Raw genomic sequence first — 20,822 nt, forward strand, 5'->3', positions numbered from 1 at the left:
GGGTGCGGTTGACTGTTGCCTCCCTTTTTAAAAATAAATTTCTGTATTTTAGGCAACATTATTTTTTATGTAGAACTCTGTTTTTTCCCCAGCTGCCTTGCTCATGTCCAACATCCTTTCATAGGAAACAAAGGTGATTTCACAATTAAAGAAGACCAAGTGCCTGTCAGTCTATGAGTTCTCTGAGCTGCGGCACCTTTATGCATCTCAACTGACAAGAGCCAGAGCAGACTGAGGGATGCAGAGACCGAAGAAAAGCTTGTCTGATGTGCAGCGCATCAGAGTTGCCTGTAGCGGAAGTAGTGGTAGTGTCAGCAGTGGCTTGTGGGGCTGCGGACTTACAGTTCCCAGTTTGACAGACGGGACCGTGTTCTCTTCTCGGGGGGAGTCCCCTCGTGTTGTAGGTTCCATCAGTTCCTCTGGATAACTAGTTGGGCTTCTTCTTCTTCTTCTTTTTTTTTTTTTTTTAATTATTTATTTATTTGAGAGAGAGCATGAGAGGTGAGAAGGTCAGAGGGAGAAGCAGACTCCCCATGGAGCTGGGAGCCCAACGCGGGACTCGATCCTGGGACTCCGGGATCGTGACCTGAGCTGAAGGCAGTTGCTTAACCAACTGAGCCATCCAGGCAACCCCTAGTTGGGCTTCTGTTGGGTGAGGAGTTCAGTCACTGACCCTGAGCGCTCCCCACCCCCCCAACCCCCCCACCCCCCCTGCCCTTGTCTGAAGTCTGTGACGTAGCACTCAGAGCCTGGGCCCTTTGCACATCCAAGGGAGGCGCTTTCTGACCTTTGCTTGGAGGCTGTTCAGAAGCGCGGAGGCTTTGCAGATGAGGCACGTAGACCACTTCATCCTTCTCTGTGAAGAAGCAGTTACTTGGGGAAGCAACAGTGTGTACAGGTGTTACCTCAGCATTTGGTTTGCGTTCTTTTAATATCTGGCTTTTGAGGCAGTTTGGAAGGAATGCCCTTACATCTTCCATCTCTTCCATGTAAACAAATTTTCATGCTTTTAAAAGAAATGACACACCAAAACCACATAATCTTACATGCCAAAAGCTTAGATATTTCAAATATTGAACATACTGAGAAATAGATCATGTGGCTTTGTTTGCTGGCAATTTTTAGAATCACTCCTGATTCTAGTGTTTTATGTTGAGGCCATGTGTTTGAAATGACTTACATATTGGGACCTTTGCAGTTCTGCTTGGTTTGCTTCTGGGGACTAGCTTCTTTTTTTTTTTTTTTTTTTTTGTCTTTTTTGTTTTTGTTTTTGTTTTTGTTTTTAAACACACTGCTAGGCTAGCCCATAGGGCATCACATTATTGACACTGTGATTTTTTTTTTTAAGATTTTATTTATTTATTTATTTATTTATTTATTTGAGAGGGAGAGAGAGCGTGCGCACCAGCAGGTGAAGAGGCAGAGGGGAGGGACAAGCAGACTCCTTGCTGATTGGGGAGCCTGATGCAGGGCTCGATCCCAGGACCTGAGATCATGACCTGAGCGGAAATTGAGAGTTTGATGCTTGTCTGACTGAGCCACCGAGGCAAGGCACCATGGATTCTTAATAACATGGTCTTCTTTTATCAGATATTAAATCCTGATATTTAGTCACTGGTACTTGACAGAGATGGTTAGGAAAAACCAGAGATGACCCTCAGGCCAGGATCAGTTGGGGTTTCTAGACTAGTTGACATCTTTATTTGGAAGTCAGAATTGAAAATATAGCCTATTTATTTCTCATTTCTTTCCCCCATGAATACCAATACTATTCTCCTGGGTAAGGGATAAATTGATTGCTCTTTTTAGGTCATAGAACTCTCGCTGGTATTTTTTTTACGTTTCCCTTGGTTTGGTCAGGGGCAGATACAATTTAAGAAGGCATCTATGGGGCATCTGGGTGGTTCTGTTGGTTAAGCATCTGTCTTTGGCTCAAGTCATGGTCTCAGGGATCTAGGATCCAGCCCTAGGCTCCCTGCTCAGTGGGGAGTCTGTTTCTCCCTCTGCCTCTCCCCCTGCTCATGCTCTCTCTCTCTTTCTCTCTCAAATAAATTAATAAGATCTTAAAAAAAATCAGGAGGCAGTTATAACCCATGTTTTTCTATAGGTTCTAAGGTTCTGTGTGACCAAATTGGAAAACTCTGCTCTGAATGATAGCAAGGTTTTCTGTACAGCTGCAGGTGGGTTGGGGTTGGGGGTCATGAACTCATATTCATTAAGTGCCCGTTTATAGCAGGTACTTCCCATTACCTTATTTAGTCCTCATGACAACCGGATGTGGAGAATGGTTCGCTCTTAAGAAAGATGGCATGCCCAAAGCATGCTGACTGGTCCGAGGCCACATAAACAAGGACAGGGCAGAACGAGGTGCAGTAACTCCAGAACGTGGTCTCTTCCTAGAGCCTTTGAAAATGCAGTCAAGACTCATTTGTTAACTCGTGAATTCCTGTTTTAAAAAGTGGAATGTTTTAAGTATGGACTCAGAGGATGGGAACTGATGGCTTTTTGTGGGGGTCCTCAGCACTGCATCCATAATACATAAGGAGGGCAGGGAGGTAAGGACTGATGGCACACAGAGTAGGAGATTTGGGGGGCAGTCCTGGGTGGTCAGTGAGAGGCATTTTCTTTTTGAGCAGCATGATAGGTTAACTAAGAAAAAAGAACAGTCACTGAATGATTAAAAACCAGATTTCAGATGATTAAAAGCCGAATTGAGGGACGCCTGGGTGGCTCAGTTGGTTGAGCCGCTGCCTTCGGCTCAGGTCATGATCCCGGCGTCCTGGGATCGAGTCCCGCATCGGGCTCCTTGCTTGGCGGGGAGCCTGCTTCTCCCTCTGCCTCTGCCTGCCATTCTGTCCGCCTGTGCTCGCTCTCTCTCCCTCTCTCTCTGACAAATAAATAAAAAAAAAAAATAATAAAATAAAAGCCGAATTGATTAATAGTCATTTTAAAAAGCAGTTTAACTTTATCAAGTTTAAGTAGTACTTCTTAAAGTATAATCAAGTAGAGGAGTTATCAAAGCCATAATGAAGAAAATAGAAATCATTTGTAATTAGATAATAATTAAAGGCAAGTACATGCCCAGTGATTTTAAAGTGCTTGAAAACAATTAGTTTTCTTAAGTAGGTTAAACATCTGGGTTACAAGCTTGTTTACACTATTAATTTACTTAACAAACCTGTTCTTCATAGGTGATGCAAAAGTGAACTTCATTTCGGCTGTCTGGTTTATAACAAGTTCCAGTTTAATGGATAGTATTTAAAAAAAAATACATAGTTTTAAACATTTAATTTTCAGAAATATTTTTCTCTTTTTCTTCTCCTTCCTGAACAATTCAGTCCTGCGACCAATAAGTAGACAGAGAAGGTAGGAATCCTGGCCAAGCGTGTCATAGCCCAAGTAGGATGAGAAGGTCTTCACACACAGGGAGGGACTGGTTTGTTGTATCAGAGCCCAAGAGAGGTGAAGGGTACCCACATAGGGCTGGAGTGTCAGGCTCACTGGTAGATTAGTTAAATACAGATGGATTGGTCCGCTAAGTATATCAAGGATAATGGGAGCCAGAAATTCTCAGTGTTGGAGAAGAGAGCTTCAGATACTGACTGAAAAGGAGAAAACTAGAATAATCCCTGTGATATTAGACTGGAAACAGAATGTTGGTGTGAACTCAAAGATATTAATAAGTGTTGATAAATACAGAAATACTATGGATGTAAAATGTGTGTGGGGGGTGTTTTTTTTTTAAGATTTATTATTATTTTTTTTATTTTTGAGAGAGTGAGTGAGAACGGGGAGTGGGGGAGAGAAAATTCAAGCAGATTTCCCACTGTCTGTGGAGCCTGACATGGGGCTTGATCTTAAAACCCTGAAATCATGACCTGAGCCAAAATCAAGAGTCAGAAACTTAACTGACTGGGGTACCCTGGCACCCTATATGTGTGTATTTGTATACATACATGTGTGCATACAATTCTTAGGTCTTCCTATAGAGAGGAAGAGAGTACCTGGAAGCAGCAATATGCCAATAGCAGTGAGCACATCACATGCCCAGATCTTGTCTTCTAAATACCATTTTCTACTCAAAGGAATTCCAGCTTTTTGAAGAATGGCTGATTATAGGATTTAGAGCAGGAAAGTTTAAAATGAACCTGAAATATCTTGTCCTAGAAAAGCAAAGACATTTTCACAAAATGATGGAGACACTTCAGAAGGACCCAGAAGCCAGTTTGAAGGGGCTCCCACTGGGCCAAACCAAGGATAATTTGATTATCAAAATTTAAGATGTCATTGATTAAAACCTGTTGAATAAGAGAAAACAAATAAAACTACTTTGCAATAAAACCTACTTTGCAATAAAACCTATGTATGGATTTCTAAATAAATTCAGAGTTCAAGGCATGGGTTATTTAAATTTCAAAGTACCTTCCCACAAAATACTTATTGAATACCATGAGGGAAAGAGTGCAGTGGAGAAGTCTGGCAGACACCACCCTAACCAAGTGATCTTAGTCAGTCTCACCAGAATGGGATGCACTGAAATTGCATCACATGATAGGAGGCAGTGAGAGAGGACAGCATCACCTTAGTGATACTCGTGCCAAGGTACAGGACCTGAATCGAATCAGGAGAAACACCAGACATACCCAGTTTGAGGAACGTTCTACAAATTAAGTGACCTGTAATCATCTTCAAAAGTGTCAAGTCCAAGCAGGAGTGAGGAACCATTTCAAATTGAAAAGACACTAAAGAGACAAGTCAGCTGAATGCCACTGTTCCTTCGCCATGAAGACCGCTGCTGGGACAGGTGGCAAAACTTGAGTGGGGCCTGAAGATTAAATGGGAGTAACATATCAGTGTTAGTTTTCTGATTTTGATAGTTGTGTTGTAGTTGGAAGAATTTTTAAAAGAAAAACATATATTAAAGAATTTGGCGTCGTGAAACATGAGACTGACAGCTTACTCTCAGTGGTTCTGGGATAAGGAGTTCTTTCTCTGTACCATATTTGCAACTTTTCTCAAAGTTTGAAGTCGTTTCAGAATTTAGAAAGTAATATTCTTGCCTAACATTCAGATCATGAGAAGTATATAAAATTGTAATTCCCCTATTTCTCATTTTAAAATTCCTCTCCACTCCCCTTCAGTTCTACCCCCGTTAACAACGGATGCATATTCTCTTGGGCATTCTATTTATGTAGATATGTCTGTGTGTATAATATGTATTGTAGATTATATTGAGTATGATGTGCTACGCTTGCTGCATTCCTAGGAATCACAATGGTCAGCAATCAGAAGGCACAGCCTTTGCCCCTGCCCCGCACACCCCTGCCCCCCACCATTCTGCTTGGGTGCTGTTGTTTCTTTAAGCTCCCTGTCCTGAGAATCAGTGCACTGTTGTGTTGGGGGCTTCTGCTCTAAATTCGGATCCCAGCCCTCCCGCAACTGAAAAATCTTACTCAACTTCGTTGTGCCCCAGTTTCTTATTTGCAGATTGGAGATGTTACTAGTCCCCATCTAAGAGAATTCTCATCTTGAAAATGACATGAAACATGCAGAGTACCCGCACTTCAGTGTGGCACGTAGCAAGCACTCCATAAACAGTAGCTATTCTGAATATTTAGGTTATTGGTTTTTTGCTTTTATAAATACTACAGTCTTAAAATTGCTTTAAACATATTTTTGCATACTTAGCTTCAGAAACTTTTAAAAAATCCTTTGATTACCTTTCTACCATGAAGTTTTGCTTTTAGTGGATTTGTTAAGAGTGATGTAAAAAAACAGACCGTGGGGATACTTGTCTACAGTTCTTTGCCACGTGCATGTGGACCTTGAGCAACATGGAATATGAAATATTGGCTTAATTCCAGATTTCTCTGTGCTCAAGTGTTGCTTTACTTTTTTTTTTTTTTTAAGATTTTATTATTTATTTGACAGAGAGTGAGAGAACATAAGCAAGGGGGTGACAGAGGGAGAGGGAGAAGCAGGCTCCCCACTGAGCAGGGGCTGGGACTTAGGTCATGACCTAAGAAACGTTAAAGTTACTTTTTTCTTTAAAAGATTTTATTTATTTATTTGACAGACAGACACCACAAGTAGGCAGAGAGGCAGACAGAGAGAGATGGAGAAGCAGGCTCCCCGCTGAGCAGAGAGCCCGACTTGGGACTCGATCCCAGGACCCTGGGATCATGAGCCAAAGGCAGAGGCTTTAACCCACTGAGCCACCCACAGGGCCACTTTAAAGTTACTTTTGTCTCAAGTAGTATAAGCCAAGAAAATACTATATGCCAGGTTTTAAAAAGTTTTCATGGTGGATTTAGAAAGTCAGAGAATTCATACTTGTTTTAGTTTAGCTAAAGTCACTTAATTTGATGTTTATATTCTTATATACCCTGTTGCAAATGCTGCTTTAAAAACCAAAATAGGCTTTTAAAACCTCCAAATGACTTTTCTTTTTCTTTTTTTCTTTCTCCCCTCCACCCTGCCCCGGCAGACCTATTTTACAAATCACCAAGTTTCTATTAGGAGTTTTAACAAGAATATTTCCACTCGTTTGTTACCTTTCACATTTGAAAGAATCAAATAACTTATTTTTAGGGCATTATAATTGCAAATAGATTGTGATTTTCCTGCACTCAGTGAAGGAATGTAAATGAACCATTGCTGCCTTTGAGTATGTATAAATTCATATAGGATGAGATTTGCTTGAGGACTGTGAAACAGAAGGAGTCGAGTCTTTCAAAAGGAGAAAATCATGTTTTAAAAGATTAATCTGATCTGTGTATTACTTCAAGGTTGCAAATGACTTGTTTCTCAAATTGGGGATAGGGAATCATACTGGTGAATTATCACCCTCATAGCTTTTGTGAAGACCAGAATGTGTCATCCAGGGGCGCCTGGGGGGCTTGGTCAACGGACTGAGGGTCTGCCTTGGGCTCAGGTCACAGTCCTCGGGTTTTGGGATCGAGCTCCGTGTGGGACTTACTGCTCAGCAGTGAGTCTGCTTCTCCTTCTCCCTCTGCCCCGCCATCCCCTGCTGCCTGTGTGTGCGTTCTCTCTCTCTCTCTCTCTCTCTCTCTCAAGTAGATAAATAAAATCTTCTAAACAGTGTTTCCTCCATATCTCTGGCCCATATGGATCTCAAGTTCTTGCCCATGCATTGAAGGGGCGCATGCGTGGTTGGACCTCTGCTCTTCTGATTATTCACCCAGGAGTTGGTACTGCTGCATATCTCAGAAGTGACCACCTATCGACCTTGCTTCCATCCTGTCTTTCTTCCACACTCCTGATGTCTTTTCTTCCTTGCTTTTCTTGCCCAGATCTTAACTACCCTTTTGCTTTAACATACTTTTGAATTTAATGAGGAGGACATTGGGCCCATTCATTCGTTGCCTTAGACTGTGTTGAGGCCGAGGTCTCTGTTGAATGAGGTTCCGTTTCGCAGGTTGGCATTACCTTACTAGCAGGTTTCAAAAAATGTTGGCCAGTGATTATCAGCCTGTCTTGTTAAGTGTGGTAGAACTAATTATTGGTGTTGGCAGTGTTGTTTAAGAAACTTCACCGATAGCTCAAAACAAAGCACATTTTTAGTCCTGAGCTATTGGTGCTTCCCAGCCAGCTGTCAGGGCACTCTAGTGCATCACAAAGACTTCACATGTCACAACCTGCCAGGTTTTCCCCACTGCCCAAGGTCTGCCTCACCCCCTTAACCTTAATTCCCATCAGGATTGCTTCTGGCTGTATGATCCACCTTCCTCTTTCCATCAGTCCACGGCCCACCATTTGTCCTTCCATAACAGAAATCAGCTTCATGAGAATGCTCTTCGCTTCTACTTTCATCTCTGCCAGGTATGTCTAAGAATGCGAAAGTGTACAAGTGTGTGGTGAAATAGATAAAATTGGGATAGCCCGATAAACTCTTTAATGATTACTTGGATCATGGCCACTATGGAAGATCTTTATAGTTGCAATAAGTTCTGTATTTGAGATGAAATTTTGAGATCTGGTATCTTCTTCTTCTTTTTTTTTTTTTTTTTTAAGATTTTATTTATTTATTTGACAGAGAGAGAGAGAGATCACAAGCAGGCAGAGAGGCAGGCAGAGAGAGGGGAGGAAGCAGGCTCCCCGCAGAGCAGAGAGCCCGATGCGGGGCTCGATCCCAGGACCCTGAGATCATGACCTGAGCCGAAGGCAGCGGCTCAACCATTGAGCCACCCAGGCGCCCCTCTTCTTTCTTTATATAGCCTTAGGTTCAGCCATCAGAACATTCTCGTGTGGTGAGGCCTTCTGCTTCTGTGATTTTATGTTTTGTTTTCATTTCCTGCCACATGGCAGGTGCAGCTCAGAAGTCCCTCAGAAATGGCTGAAAATTCTGGCCACAGCTTTCTGCAGGGTGCAGCGATCTGGAATCCAGAAGGGCTGTTAGTTGTGGGGTGGGAAGCTAGTGGCTAGCCTGGACTGGGACCCCCTTCTTGTCTCTTGCCCATTGTGATGTAGTTCTTTCTCCTTTCCTTTCCTTCCTCAGATTTCCTTCTTGCCCTCTTTCTACCCACATAGCACTTCCTTCTTCAGCCCTCTACTTCTCACCCTTAGCCTAAACGAAAGGGAAGGAAAGGAAAAGAGAAGAAACATTGTAATGCAGAATGTTGAGCAAAATACGTAACTGTGTGTCCTTATTGTTGCCACGTCTCTTTTAAGTTATTAGAGGATATGAATAGTCTTTTGTATTTCAGAAACCACTGGTACCATGCTTAGTCTCTTTGGGTTCTTGGTTGCTTAATTCTAAGAGAAGGAGGTATGGGACAGGATCTTTTAATGCAAATTTTGGTCAGTCCTGTGAAACCTCAGTCTACTATTTATTCACAGACCATTAGGGTGAAGTGCGAGCACAGGTCCTGTTTTTTTCCTTCTGGTTGAGGATGCTGTGGTCGATGTCCAGGGCCAGTCATACCAGAATCACCAGCTGCCACTGTGGTTCCCAGGGACTGGCGGAACCCAGGCAGTGTACGTCTTCCCCACTGGTGACCTGCCTTTCAGCTTCCTCTGTTCCGCCATATTCAGAAAAAGCCTCCAGGTGATTAGCTGGAGTAAATGTTACGTGTTGCGTGGCAGTTTGTGGAACTTGGATCTTTAATGCTTGCACCACTATTTGTGAGTATGATGTATCTCTGAATGATAACATGTGCAGCCGACCCGGGGGCTACCTGCCCTCACTGATGCTCTTTTGTGAGAGTAATTGACTGCGGAGCTACTGCACAGCCGCCTGCGGCTGCCGTGAAGCTCCGCTGTGCACGGACCGACCTGCTGTTGTTCTCTCTGCTGCCACTGCTGCTCTTTGTATTTTTAATAAGTTGCCAATTACTGGGGTTTTGCAGGGATACCAGCAGTTCACTGAAATAGGCGTAGGAAAAATGCCATTGCTTTTTAATCATCATTTTCTCTCATCCAGTGAAATTATTGATATTAAGAAAACTCTGGTAGCTCTTACGTCGAAAGTACTGATGCCTTTTTATCTTACCAAACAGCACTGTTCAATATGCAGGCATATCTAGCAAAGGGCACTTTGCCTAACATACATTAATATTGATAATGGTGTTAATTTCAGGTGTATTGCACACATGTGATTTAATAGGCCGATCGGCTGTTCCCAAGCACTCTAAGAACCACACCTGGAGGGTGCTGGGCCCGTGTGGGTTTTTTTGCCAATTGGTTGGCTTGTTCTCATAGGGAGAATTGTCAGTGTGTTCTGTTTTGTTAAATGATGTAATCCAAGTGCTTGGAAGAAGTCTAATAAATATTTGTAGCATCAGAGAACACAAACAGATGTAATTAAATAAGTAGATGTCATTCATGGATTATTTGTTAACATAAGGTGAGATCAGTTTTTTATGCATTAAAACTAAGGATTCTTTGGTATTGACTGGAGGTCAAAAGATTACTGGCACTCTGATATGCTGATTCTGTGACTAATATAGTAAGAAAGAATTTACACATAAAACAGTAATGTAATCATGGAAATTACAAGATTAGTCAGATGTTGACTTGCCCATGGAAGCAGTAGTAATCATCAACCTAGAAGCTTTTAGGTCTGAGTGAGGTCCATTACTGAATCTTGAAAGTGAGTCAGTTAATTTGAAAATCGACATTTAAACATTGAGACTTTTTTTTAAAGTAATTGAATAATTATCTGAAAATTGCCATCGTAACAAACCAAAATAATACTGGTCTTTGTGACATTCTTGGTTAACTATACTATTTAATTGTTTTTTAAATGTAGTTATTGAAAGTGTTGAATGTTTATCATCTGTAGAGTGTTTTCTTCTAAATTAATCAGAACAGTTTTAAAACCCTGAATGCAGTGTGAATGCTGTTTTGATTTGGAGAACCCATCAGGTGAATTTGGGCAGCCTAAGAGGATTTTGATTATTAGGAGATAATAATTCTTGGATTCTGAGGTTAAGGTGGCTTTTATTCTCATCTCCCACAGTACAGGAGGCAACACAATGGTATTTAAGAAGTTTGCAGTGGAACCAAATACTGGTTTTTACCTCTACAGCTACCTCACTGGCTCCTTACCTCTTTAAGCCAGTTTCTTCACCTTAGAATGAGGCTAATAGAACTTACCTCAGAGGTTTGAGGACTATATACTTAGGGTAGTGTCCAACACATAATGAGCACTGGAATAGTAGATATTAATATGGTTATTAGAATGTCTGAATTCTACATGAGATTCTCAGTCAAGAGGTTCCTGGGCATGAGTATGTGATTAGGAACTGTTTCTAAAGAACAGTGTTTCATCTTTTTTATTTAAATGAGTCCCTGTTTGGGGCACCTGGGTGGCTCAGTGGGTTAAAGCCTCTGCCTTCGGCCCAGGTCATGATCCCAGGGTACTGGGATCGAGCCCCGCATCGGGCTTTCTGCTCAGCGGGGAGCCTGCTTCCTCCTCTCTCTCTGCCTGCCTCTGCCTACTTGTGATCTCTGTCTGTCAAATAAATAAATAAAATCTTTAAAAAAAATAAATAAATGAGTCCCTGTTTAAGAATATAGTTTTTTTTAAATATCATTAGAGTCACAAGAGAAAAAGAATTTTGGGACTAAACTAATAAGGCCTCCATGGAAGGAAATATTAGGAGACATTAATATAAGACCTAAATAAGCATAGAGCTCTGTCATGATCATGGTAAGAAGGCTCAGTAATTTAAAGGGGTCATTTTGGGGCACCTGGGTGGCATCTGCCTTTGGCATCTGCCTTTGGCTCAAGTCATGATCTCAGGATCCTGGGTTCGAGCCCCACATCGAGCTCCCTGCTTGGCAGGGAGCCTGCTTCTCCCTTTCCTTCTGCTGCTCCCCTAGCATGTGTTCTCTCACTCTCACTGTCAAATAAATAAAATCTTAAAAAACAATAATAAATAAAGGTGTCATTTCTCCTCAGATTGGTATTTAAATTTAAATTCCAATAAAAATCCCAACAGTTTTTTTTCTGAAACTTGATAAACTGATTTTAAAATTTATATGGAAGAGAGAAGAACAGAAATAATAAGAGGACTTACCCTGCCCATGACTTAACACAAAGCTGGAAAATTAAGGCACTGTAGTTTAACTGCAGGGTTAGAGAGGGACCAGAGCATCAAGACTGAAAAGCCTAGATTCAGATCACCACATGTATATGGAATTTGTGACAGAACTGGACTTACTAATAAGTTGGCAAAGTGACAGTCGACGCTGCAGATTAGCAGAGAGGTGGGCTTTTCAACAAGAGGTGCTGGGATGCTCCATATGATTGTATTAGTCTCTGGTGGCTGCCATAACAAAATGTCACAAACTAGATGACTTACAACATCAGGAATTTACACCATCACTGTCCTGGAGGCTGGGAGTCCAAAATGCAGGTGTTGGCAGAGTGGGGCTCTCTCCGGAAGGCACCAGGGAGGAGTCTTTCCTTGTCTCTTCCTAGCCTCTGGTGTTTACTGGCAATACTTGGAGTTTCTTGGCTTGTCGCTGTAATACTGCAGTTTCTGCCTCCATTTTCACATCATTTCCCCCTGTGTGTAAGGATCAAATCAGACATACTCTATAAAAAAATAAATCCCAGATGGATTCATATAAATATGAAAAGATTTAATACTTACAGAAACAAATAAAGAGAATATTTGTGATCTTGGGATGGGAATGTTTAAACAATGATGCAAAAACACAAATCATGAATGAAAAAAGTTGTTGCATTCATATTTTTTTAATTAAGAACTTGCGTATTTTCAGCACATCTTATCAAGAAAGGAGCTGTATCCAGAATTCACAAAGAACTCTTACAGACTGATAAGAAAAAGACCTAGTAGAAAAATAAATGAATTTCATGATTGGAAAAAACCTAAATGACCAATAAACGTAGGGGAGAAAAATCCAACTTAATGAGTAATCAAGGAAATGCAAGTTAAAACACAATGAGATAGCATTTTGTACTCCTCAAGTTAGCAAAAACTAAAAGATTGGAAAATACTGTACCAAGGATTGGTGAGGATGTAGGGCAACAGGAATTGTTACACTCTTCAGGTGGGAGAGAAAACTGTAGTAATCACTTTGGAAAACAGTGTAACAGTATGCGGTGAAGTTCAGGTGACCCAGCAGCTAGAACTATCTGCAGTTAACCTGCCTCACTGAAGAACTCTTGTTGTATACATGCTTCTATAGGAAGGGAGAGTACCTGGATGTTTACAGCAGCAACACTGTGTGTAGTAGCACAAATTGGAAATCTAAATGTCCGTCAAAAGGGGAATGGATAAATACTTTGTGGTACGTTAATGATGAAACTCTGTACAGCATTTACGTGAACAAACCGTAACACAATGCAAATTAATTTCAGGAATATAATATGGAGTGAGAAAAAGCAAGTTGCAAAAGAATAAAATAGCACAGATCCATTTATAAAAATATGCAAAACGAAAAATACGTTGTTCAGGCTACAAAGCACTGTGTGGTAAAGCAAGGGGGTGACAGGCATTTAGCCGAGGGGTGGCGAACTCATAGGGTGGAAAGGGGTGAGATCATAGCGGGATACAGGGGTCCCTGGGTACTGGGAATGTTCTCTGCTTTTAACTGAGTGGTGGGTACATGGGTGTTCTTTTGTATGCACTAAATATTTAACAATAAAAACTTTTTAAAAATTACCCCAGAAGTTTTATTGTTTTAAAGAGTGGAAAAATAACAGAAATGTCAAGTCTTCATCCAAGAAGTAACTCAAGTGCTGAATACTTATTTTTACATGTGTTTTTGAATTCTTTGTAGATGAGAGATGCTTGAAACAGGGAGAAGGGAAAGGCAGGCCCAGCGATCTTTGGTTGTCCCATGACTTTGGCATTGGGAAAGCTTGTGCCGCTGCAGACGTGACATTGTGTCCCCAGAGCTGGTGGAAGGGGATTTTGGTGGCATGTGAAAGCATATTCACATGTTTAGCAAAGCAGCAATATGTCCATCTCCTTTTCATTTTCTTTTTTCTTGGCATCTAAGTAATTGAGCCAGATGGAAAAATGTTTCTTTCCCACATTAGGTTCTCTTTCAGCGCATCAACCATTAGATTTTACTGTCCCTAATCTCCTGTTGGTAAAACTTCAAAATGTGAGTAGCTAAGAGAGCCCCAGTTTATTCTAGTCAAAGCTGATTACAGCCTTCCTTGAGAACATTTGCTTACTCCAGTCCCTTTCTATCCAAATCATGTACTCAATAGAGAGTAAGAAGAAAATAAGTGAACCTAACTTTCATTTCTTCCAGTTGTGTTTGGACATGTCATCTGGCTAGCGAGGGAAAAAGTCCAAACCCTCATCTTACCAAAACAGGAGGGAAAATTCAGAATTAAGCAAAAGAAAAAGAATAAATTAAGAACTTGGGCTTGGGCATCAGAGAAATGTGGGTTTAAACCTCAGCTCTGCCACATACTATGTGTAAAAGTTTGTAATTAAAGTCTCTGAAACTCAAATTTTTCACTTTAAAATGGGAGTAGTAAGAGCCCCCAAGGCATGAAGGATTGAAGGATGGATACATCTAAACCACCCGATGGACACTCTTCTTCTAGGACTGGCCCTAATTTTCATATAAAAAGCAGGGACTAGCTCTTCCTCCCACCTTCATGGCTGCCCCTCAGGTTTCACAGGGCTTGTCATCTTTTCCTGCCATTTAAGTAGTTATGTGAACATGGGGAAATCACAGAAAACCTTTAAAGTGGCTTCTTCAACTATAACACAGAGATGGTGATATCTGTGTGACAATTTCACTGCACAGGTCAATCAGGTGAGATGAGACAACAGGCATGAAGATGCCATGCCCTCAGTGACATGTGGTGGGGACATAGGTGCTGATGATTGTTCCCCTTACCCAACACCCAGCACTGTTCCCTGTCCTCCACCCCCAGCAAGCCTCTTAATGTTGGCTGTTGAACACAGAGTTTGAGCTTTATAACACAGCTTTGAAGGCTTGTGGCTTGTACAGTCTTTGCTTAAAATTGCTAAAGGGTGGGGGGAAGCCCTGGGTGGCTCAGTGGGTTAAGCCTCTGCCTTTGGCTCAGGTCATGATTTCAGGGTCCTGGGATCGAGCCTCGCATGGGGCTCTCTGCTCAGCGGGGAGCCTGCTTCCTCCTCTCTCTCTGCCTGCCTCTCTGCCTACTTGTGGTCTCTGTCAAAAAAATAAATAAAAATCTTTTTAAAAATAAATAAATAAATTGCTAAGGGAGTCTATGGATCCATTTCCACTTCTGGATTATTGAGCACTACTAGCACTTGGATCAAAATTATTTTTTCTAGCATTTGTCGGGCATTGCTTTCAGTGGTTAAAACAGGTAGATGAGTTGGACGCTCCCAAGGGTTCTTCTTTGCTGTGGTAGTTCTAGCTGTAAATAAAGGCGAGGGTTGGGAGCCGTTAGCATACTGTTGGTAACAAATATCCTGTCATACGCATCTTTCCTAGCCCTTAACTCAGTTAATGATAAGGAAGATGTGCTGTGGTTTGCTAAAATTTATATCCTCCTTGGCTTTGTCCTTTGCCATCCTCTCTTCATGCTCCCTGGATAAACTCATTACTCCTGGGACCTGGGTTTCTACCTTGGCACTTTAAGGCTTCTGACTCCTGTTACATCTCCACCTCTCCTCTGATATGTTTCCAAGCTCTTACTCAACAGGTCGGTCTGGGCGCCCCAGGGGCACGCAGGTTTGACCACATCCCAGCCTGGACTCAGGCTCTCTTGCGCCTCCCCCATCCCCAGACCTCTGTCCTTCCTGCTGTGTGCTCTCTCCTGACGGATACCTGCCTTGACCAGTCACCCTAGTCTAGGAACCCGGAAACCATCCTAGACCACAGTTTCTAAAGCTCAGAACTGACACTGGAGGCTGGATAATACTTTGCTTGAGGGGCCAGCCCCATGCGTGGTCTGGTGTTGAGCAGCGTTCTTGGTCCCCACCCACTAGCTGCCAGTAGCGCCCTGTCCCTATGAAAGTCTCATGCGTTTCCACCCATTAGCGATGATCCCTGGCTGGCAAAAACACCTCCTTTGAAAATGAAAATGGCCCTCTTATACCTTTCTTTTTCTCTTTTCTCGTTTAGTCAATCACTGAGCCTTTTTGGTGATTGCTCCCTGATTAGCTTTCTGAGATTCCATCTTTCCTCTTTGTTCTCACTGACTTAGTTCAGGTGCCTTTCTCTTGCCTGAACTTTTTGGGTGGTCCTGAGAACACCCCCTGGACTGAGTACCTGAGTGAATAAGACAGCATGCCCCCCGCTTCCCATGTGTCCCGTGTAATCCTGACCACAGACTTTGTGCAGGCAACCTCAACCCAGCGCAGACCATTATACTAGCCAGAGGAACTGACTGGCCTGTGTTCCTGGGAAGCCCAGGGCAATACCTCTTTCTGTGTCCCTTCTGACAGGCTCTCCCAGCAGGGCAGCAGGAGGCCTCAACAACCCAAGCCATCCTTGTCTTTGCAGCCCTCCGTTCCAGAAAGGACAGCAGGGGGTGTTTTCAGGAGGACCCTGACAGCTGTCCTTAGAAGAGGCCAGCCCCTCATCCCTAAGAAATATATAGGGAGATACCCCCTTTCACATGAAGGAAGCATGTCCAGGGTTGTGTGCTGCGTGGAGCTGGCCGGGCTCTGACTGCAGAGCCTGAAGTCTCCCTTACTCCTGACTCACCCATCCTTCTGTCTCTCTCTCCTCTGGCCCAGTAACCTTCCTCCACCTGGAAGGCTCACTTTCTAAAACCTCAATGTGGTGGTTTCATTACTTTGCTTACTAGATTGCTTCAACAGTTCCTCCCCAAGATAAACTCCAAATTTAGCCTGAGAGACAAAGCCCTTTGTACTAGCCCCTGCTTATCTGAGACTTATCTCCTGTCATTTCCCTCGGACTTAGGGCTCCAGCCACTCTCAGGTTGTCAGATTGCTGTGCTTCTGTGGTTCCCCCAGTTATCTACCCGAGTGGTCAAGATCGCTGGGAAACAGACCTGTGTTTGAATCTTGGCTCTCCCACCTACCAGCTCCATGACCTTGAACCCTGCCTGGAACACCCTGCTAACTTTGTCCCCCTAACTGAAGTCTGTTCTTTAAGACTCAGAACATGGTCCTCGCTGGAGAGACCTTGTTGGCTTCTTAATGCCTTTCTCGTCTTAACTGGTCCATTCTTAGCCTCTGCACCTACTGCTGTTGGCACTTTCCTTAGTGTCCTTATTGCCAGCATTTATGATTTTTTTAAAAGCATACCTTTGGGTACAGATTAGCTTGGGGTTTTTATGGCCTTTAGGTATGGACATAGGCCAAGATTGTGGTCTCTGTGTGCCGGGTTTCTACATGCTTCCAGCATGCCTCAGCTTCCCTCGTGTCTGTGGCTTTGCTCCTGCCTGTGTGCCTTGCCTTTCGCCAGCTGGATATTCCTCATTTCTTTTAAAAACAGTCTTCAGCAGTGCTATCCAGTAGAACTTTCTGCAGTGATAGAAATACTCGGTATCTGTGCTGCCCCGTGTGGTGCCCAGGCACCACATGTTGCTATTGAACATTTGAAATACTACCGATGTGACTGAGAAACTAGTTTTCACATTTTATTTGATTTTAGTCGATGTCAATGGCCAGGTGTGGCTAGTGGCCACCATATTGGACAGCTCACGTCTTAACTGTTAATAGCGTAACTCTTCCTATTAAATGAGACTATGACATCTCTAATTTCTAACTTCTGATATGTTCCTTCTCCCGCTCTGCGGAAAACTGTTACATATTTCAATGCCTGCTGCATCTAGAGTAATAAACTTGTGTTAAAGCTGAATAGAGTACTTAATGCCAATGAACTGTACGCTTAAAAATAGTTACAGTGGGGGCGCCTGGGTGGCTCAGTCGGTTCTGCATCTGCCTTTGGCTCAGGTTGTCATCCCACAGGCTGAGTTCCAGCCCCTCATCGGGCCGTCTGCTTCTCCCTCTCCTTCTCCCTCTGCCTGTGCTCTCTCCCTCCCTCTCTTTCTCTCTGTCAATAAATAAATAAATCTTAAAAAAAAAAATAGAAACAGTGGTGAATTTTATGTCACGAATAATTTTTCACAATAAAGAGAGAGTGCCCACATGGTGAAGGGGCATGAAGCCTCCAGGGAAGGGCATCAGGGAGGTTTTGCTGAGGAGGGAGCACCCTGAGTCTGAAAGGTATGGGGAGTGGTCCAGGGGAAGGAGGTGGCGAGTGGCTTCTTGCCCTGGAGATGAAGAGGCCAGAGAGCCGTGGGTGCCAGGTCTCTAAGAGCTGCGAGTGGCAGGCTCTGGAAATAAGGCTTGGTCTGGAAAGTTGGGAGGGATTTTAAGCAAGCAAAGGCATGTTTGGATTTTATTTTTATAAAAATCACTCTGGCTGCTCTGTGAAAAAAGTGTCAGAGGGTGGCAAAACTGGAACAGGAGAGACATAATCAGGCTAATCATACCCAATCACAAGGATGATAATAGCAGCTAACGTTCAGTGTTGCAATGATTCAGGAGAAGGGGAGAACTTGGGCTAGCGCAGGGATCTGACAGTAGTATGGTGGGGTTTGAAAAATGAGATTTCCTTTTCTGGAGAGGTCCTTACCCACTTGGCAGTGTGTTCCCCTGTAGGAATAGTTAACCCAAAGCCAACTGAGATACCACATTCTTTAATTGCTCTTTAAATACAGAAGAAAATTCAATTCATATGACAAATAGTGACAGAGTAATATATAAGCTCTTCGCCTTAAAAATAACACAGAAGGGTATTGGTCAGGGAGAGGGATGGCCATGGCTGCGATAGGGTAGCATGGGGACTGTCACGGCGGAGCTATTCTGTCCCTTGACTGTGATGTGATGGTTGTGCAAATCCACATATGACAAGTGGCAGAGAACTAAATACGCACACACACAAACAAGCACATAAAAACTGGTAAAATCCGAGTAAGACTGCTGGAGTACATCAATGCCGGTTTCCTGTTTGTGATGTTGTGCTACAGTCATGTAAGACTTGCCCCTGGAAGAAACTGAGTGCATGGTATACAGGATCTCTGTGTGTCAATCCATAGATCTCAAAATAAAAAGTTAAACCCCCCAAAATAGAGCAAAACAAATCCCTCTTAGAGCTCCTGGTTTTCAGTATTTCCCTTTTATCTGGCTTCGTCAGTAATAAGTGACTTGTTTTGATTAAATTTGACATATTGCTAAAGAATATTCAGCTGTTTTGTCGATTCTGAAATAATACATTTTTTTTTCTTCGCCCTCTAACATCTTTGAAATACGGATGCATCTTACAGTTCACGGAGACTTAGCATTGAGCGAGTCTAACGGGTGACAGTTTTTCTTAGCAGCACCTAAAATATTGGTTCGTCTGAACGATCATGGTGTCCAGGATTTAGTATGTTCCGTGAGTCATCCGGCCGGGTTGGGAAAGACCAGGGGCTGATGCGAGTTGTGTCAGGCGCTTTTTTGTGTTCTCTTGGTTAGTAAGTGTTTGTCTCTCAGCCCCAAGCTCACCCTTCCTGCTCTCGGGGTGTTAAAGCTGAAATTCTACCCCCTGCTTCTGGCCCTGTCAGGCATTGTCAACGGGTGTGCGAGGGCCACCGCGGGGCCAGAGGAGGAAGAGGGAACTGGCTTCTTCCTGTCTGTTTCCTCTTAGCAACTCGGCCTTGCTCCAGCGGCAGCGGCTGAGCAGCGGCTCAGTCCATTCCCCAGTTTTTCCACCACGTGCAGGGACCTCGCAGAACCAGCTTTCTTGCACCCCCTAAGGTGCGGGCACCCCCCCCCAGAGCCCCCCCAAGCAGAGGTCCGTGGCGGGACTTCTTCCCTTTGCTCCCCAGCCTCGGGCAGCTGCTCTCCCTGCAGGGCGTTAGGGTGCGCTCTCTCTGTCTCTCTCTTTTTGATTTTGCAGGGACTAGTCAGTCATTTTACACCTAGTTAACCGTTCTTTATATGAAAACCTCTCTGTGAAAATGATGCGTGTGGCCTGTCTCCTGCGTGGGCGTCGACGGTGCGAGTGAAGTTGACAGACCCAGCAGTGTGCGCGTGGACGGCTCCCGAGCTTTGCCTTTACACACACGGTTCTCTGCTTCCAGTGACCTTCAGGGAATAGAAATCTCTTCCCGCTTAAACCCAGGGATGGATTCCCGCGCTCTGTGGAAAGAGAAGAAACTTGCTCCCAGGGCCTGCAGGGTGGTGGCTGGGCGGGCTCATCTGTCGCTCCCGCTGCTCTCATGCTCCACTTCCCCGTCGCACAAGTCTCATTTCAGTTCCTCAGCAGCCAGGTTTCTCCTTCGTAGTCTTTGCCGATTCTCTTCCCTCTGCTTAGACCCCTTCCTTCTCCCACGCCCTCCATCCTTAGCTCCATCCTTAGCACCGTCCTGCAGTCTCAGGAGCTCCCCTCTCCCTCCTCAACTGGTCTGCACACACAGTACCTTGTGCCCCTTACGGCACCTACTTTGGCTTTGGTGGACGTTTCCATGAATTTTCTGTAATGAACGTCTCTTTCCCCAACTACACTTAGCTTCCCAAGGGCAGGACTAAGCCCATGTTGGGTTTTTCCCTTCTTTCTTTTCTTACCTCTGTGTCCTCAGGGCCTGGCACGTTGTATATGCCCAGTAAATAGTTGCTGAATGAACGGGAATATTATAAAACAGGTATTTGTTGAGTGTAAGAAGGGGCCACTTGTTGATATCTTAATGGTGAATTGGTTTTTATTACAAGGTAAAAACTTTTGAGAAGGTGAGTTAGGTGACTGTGAGTCTTGCTATGAGTTAGGTCACTTCAGTAAAAATACTGACAAGGAGCCAAACCATGAAAAAAGATTCCTTTTTTTTTTTTTTTTTTTTTTTTAAATCAAGAGAGAGGTTTTTTGTTTTTTGTTTTTTAAAATGTATTTATCAGAGAGAGAGAGAGCAGGGTGGGGGGCAGAGGGAGAGAGGGAGTCTTAGGCAGACTCCCCGCTGATTGGGGAGCTGGACATGGGACTTGAGATCATGACCTGAGCGGAAATCAAGAGTCTCGCACTCAACCAGCTGGGCCACCCACGTGCCCCAGGGTTCACTTATTAATCTCAAAGTCATGGTATGATAGGTTGTTCCCTTCTGTAATATTTGGATGAAAAGCATGTGAAAACCCCTTTGGAGCCTAATTCCTATTGTGGTTTCTGTATTACCACCCCTTCCTTAAAAGACAAACATGAAGTTATCTCGCTTTCTTACTTTGAGTTGTCATTAGTCTCAAATTGGAGATTTTGTTACAGCATGAACATTTTAAAACTTTCTCTTAATTCACTGCAGGGACTTTGCCTGCCTTGCTGCTGGACCATCTCAAGCTGTCCGTTGCACGGCTGAATCTTTCGCC

General features: G+C 43.4%; 1 protein-coding gene across 9 annotated transcripts in view; it reads left to right on the forward strand.

The window, feature by feature from the left end:
- TNRC6B (trinucleotide repeat containing adaptor 6B) overlaps positions 1–20,822 on the forward strand; it is a 263,359-nt gene that overhangs the window by 140,117 nt on the left and 102,420 nt on the right. For 4 of the 9 annotated variants that reach the window (XM_047740997.1, XM_047740999.1, XM_047741003.1 and 1 more), the window contains exon 1: positions 7,692–7,842. The exons of 4 other annotated variants lie outside the window; for them this stretch is intronic. In XM_047740997.1, coding sequence (XP_047596953.1) covers positions 7,736–7,842 — 107 coding nt within the window. In that variant the 5' untranslated portion in view covers positions 7,692–7,735. Of the gene's footprint in view, positions 1–7,690; positions 7,843–20,822 lie in introns of those variants that run through there. One more of the 9 variants, XM_047741001.1, reaches the window with a different exon arrangement.

Source organism: Lutra lutra, chromosome 8 (genome assembly GCF_902655055.1).
Source record: "Lutra lutra chromosome 8, mLutLut1.2, whole genome shotgun sequence".
Taxonomy (NCBI): domain Eukaryota; kingdom Metazoa; phylum Chordata; class Mammalia; order Carnivora; family Mustelidae; genus Lutra; species Lutra lutra.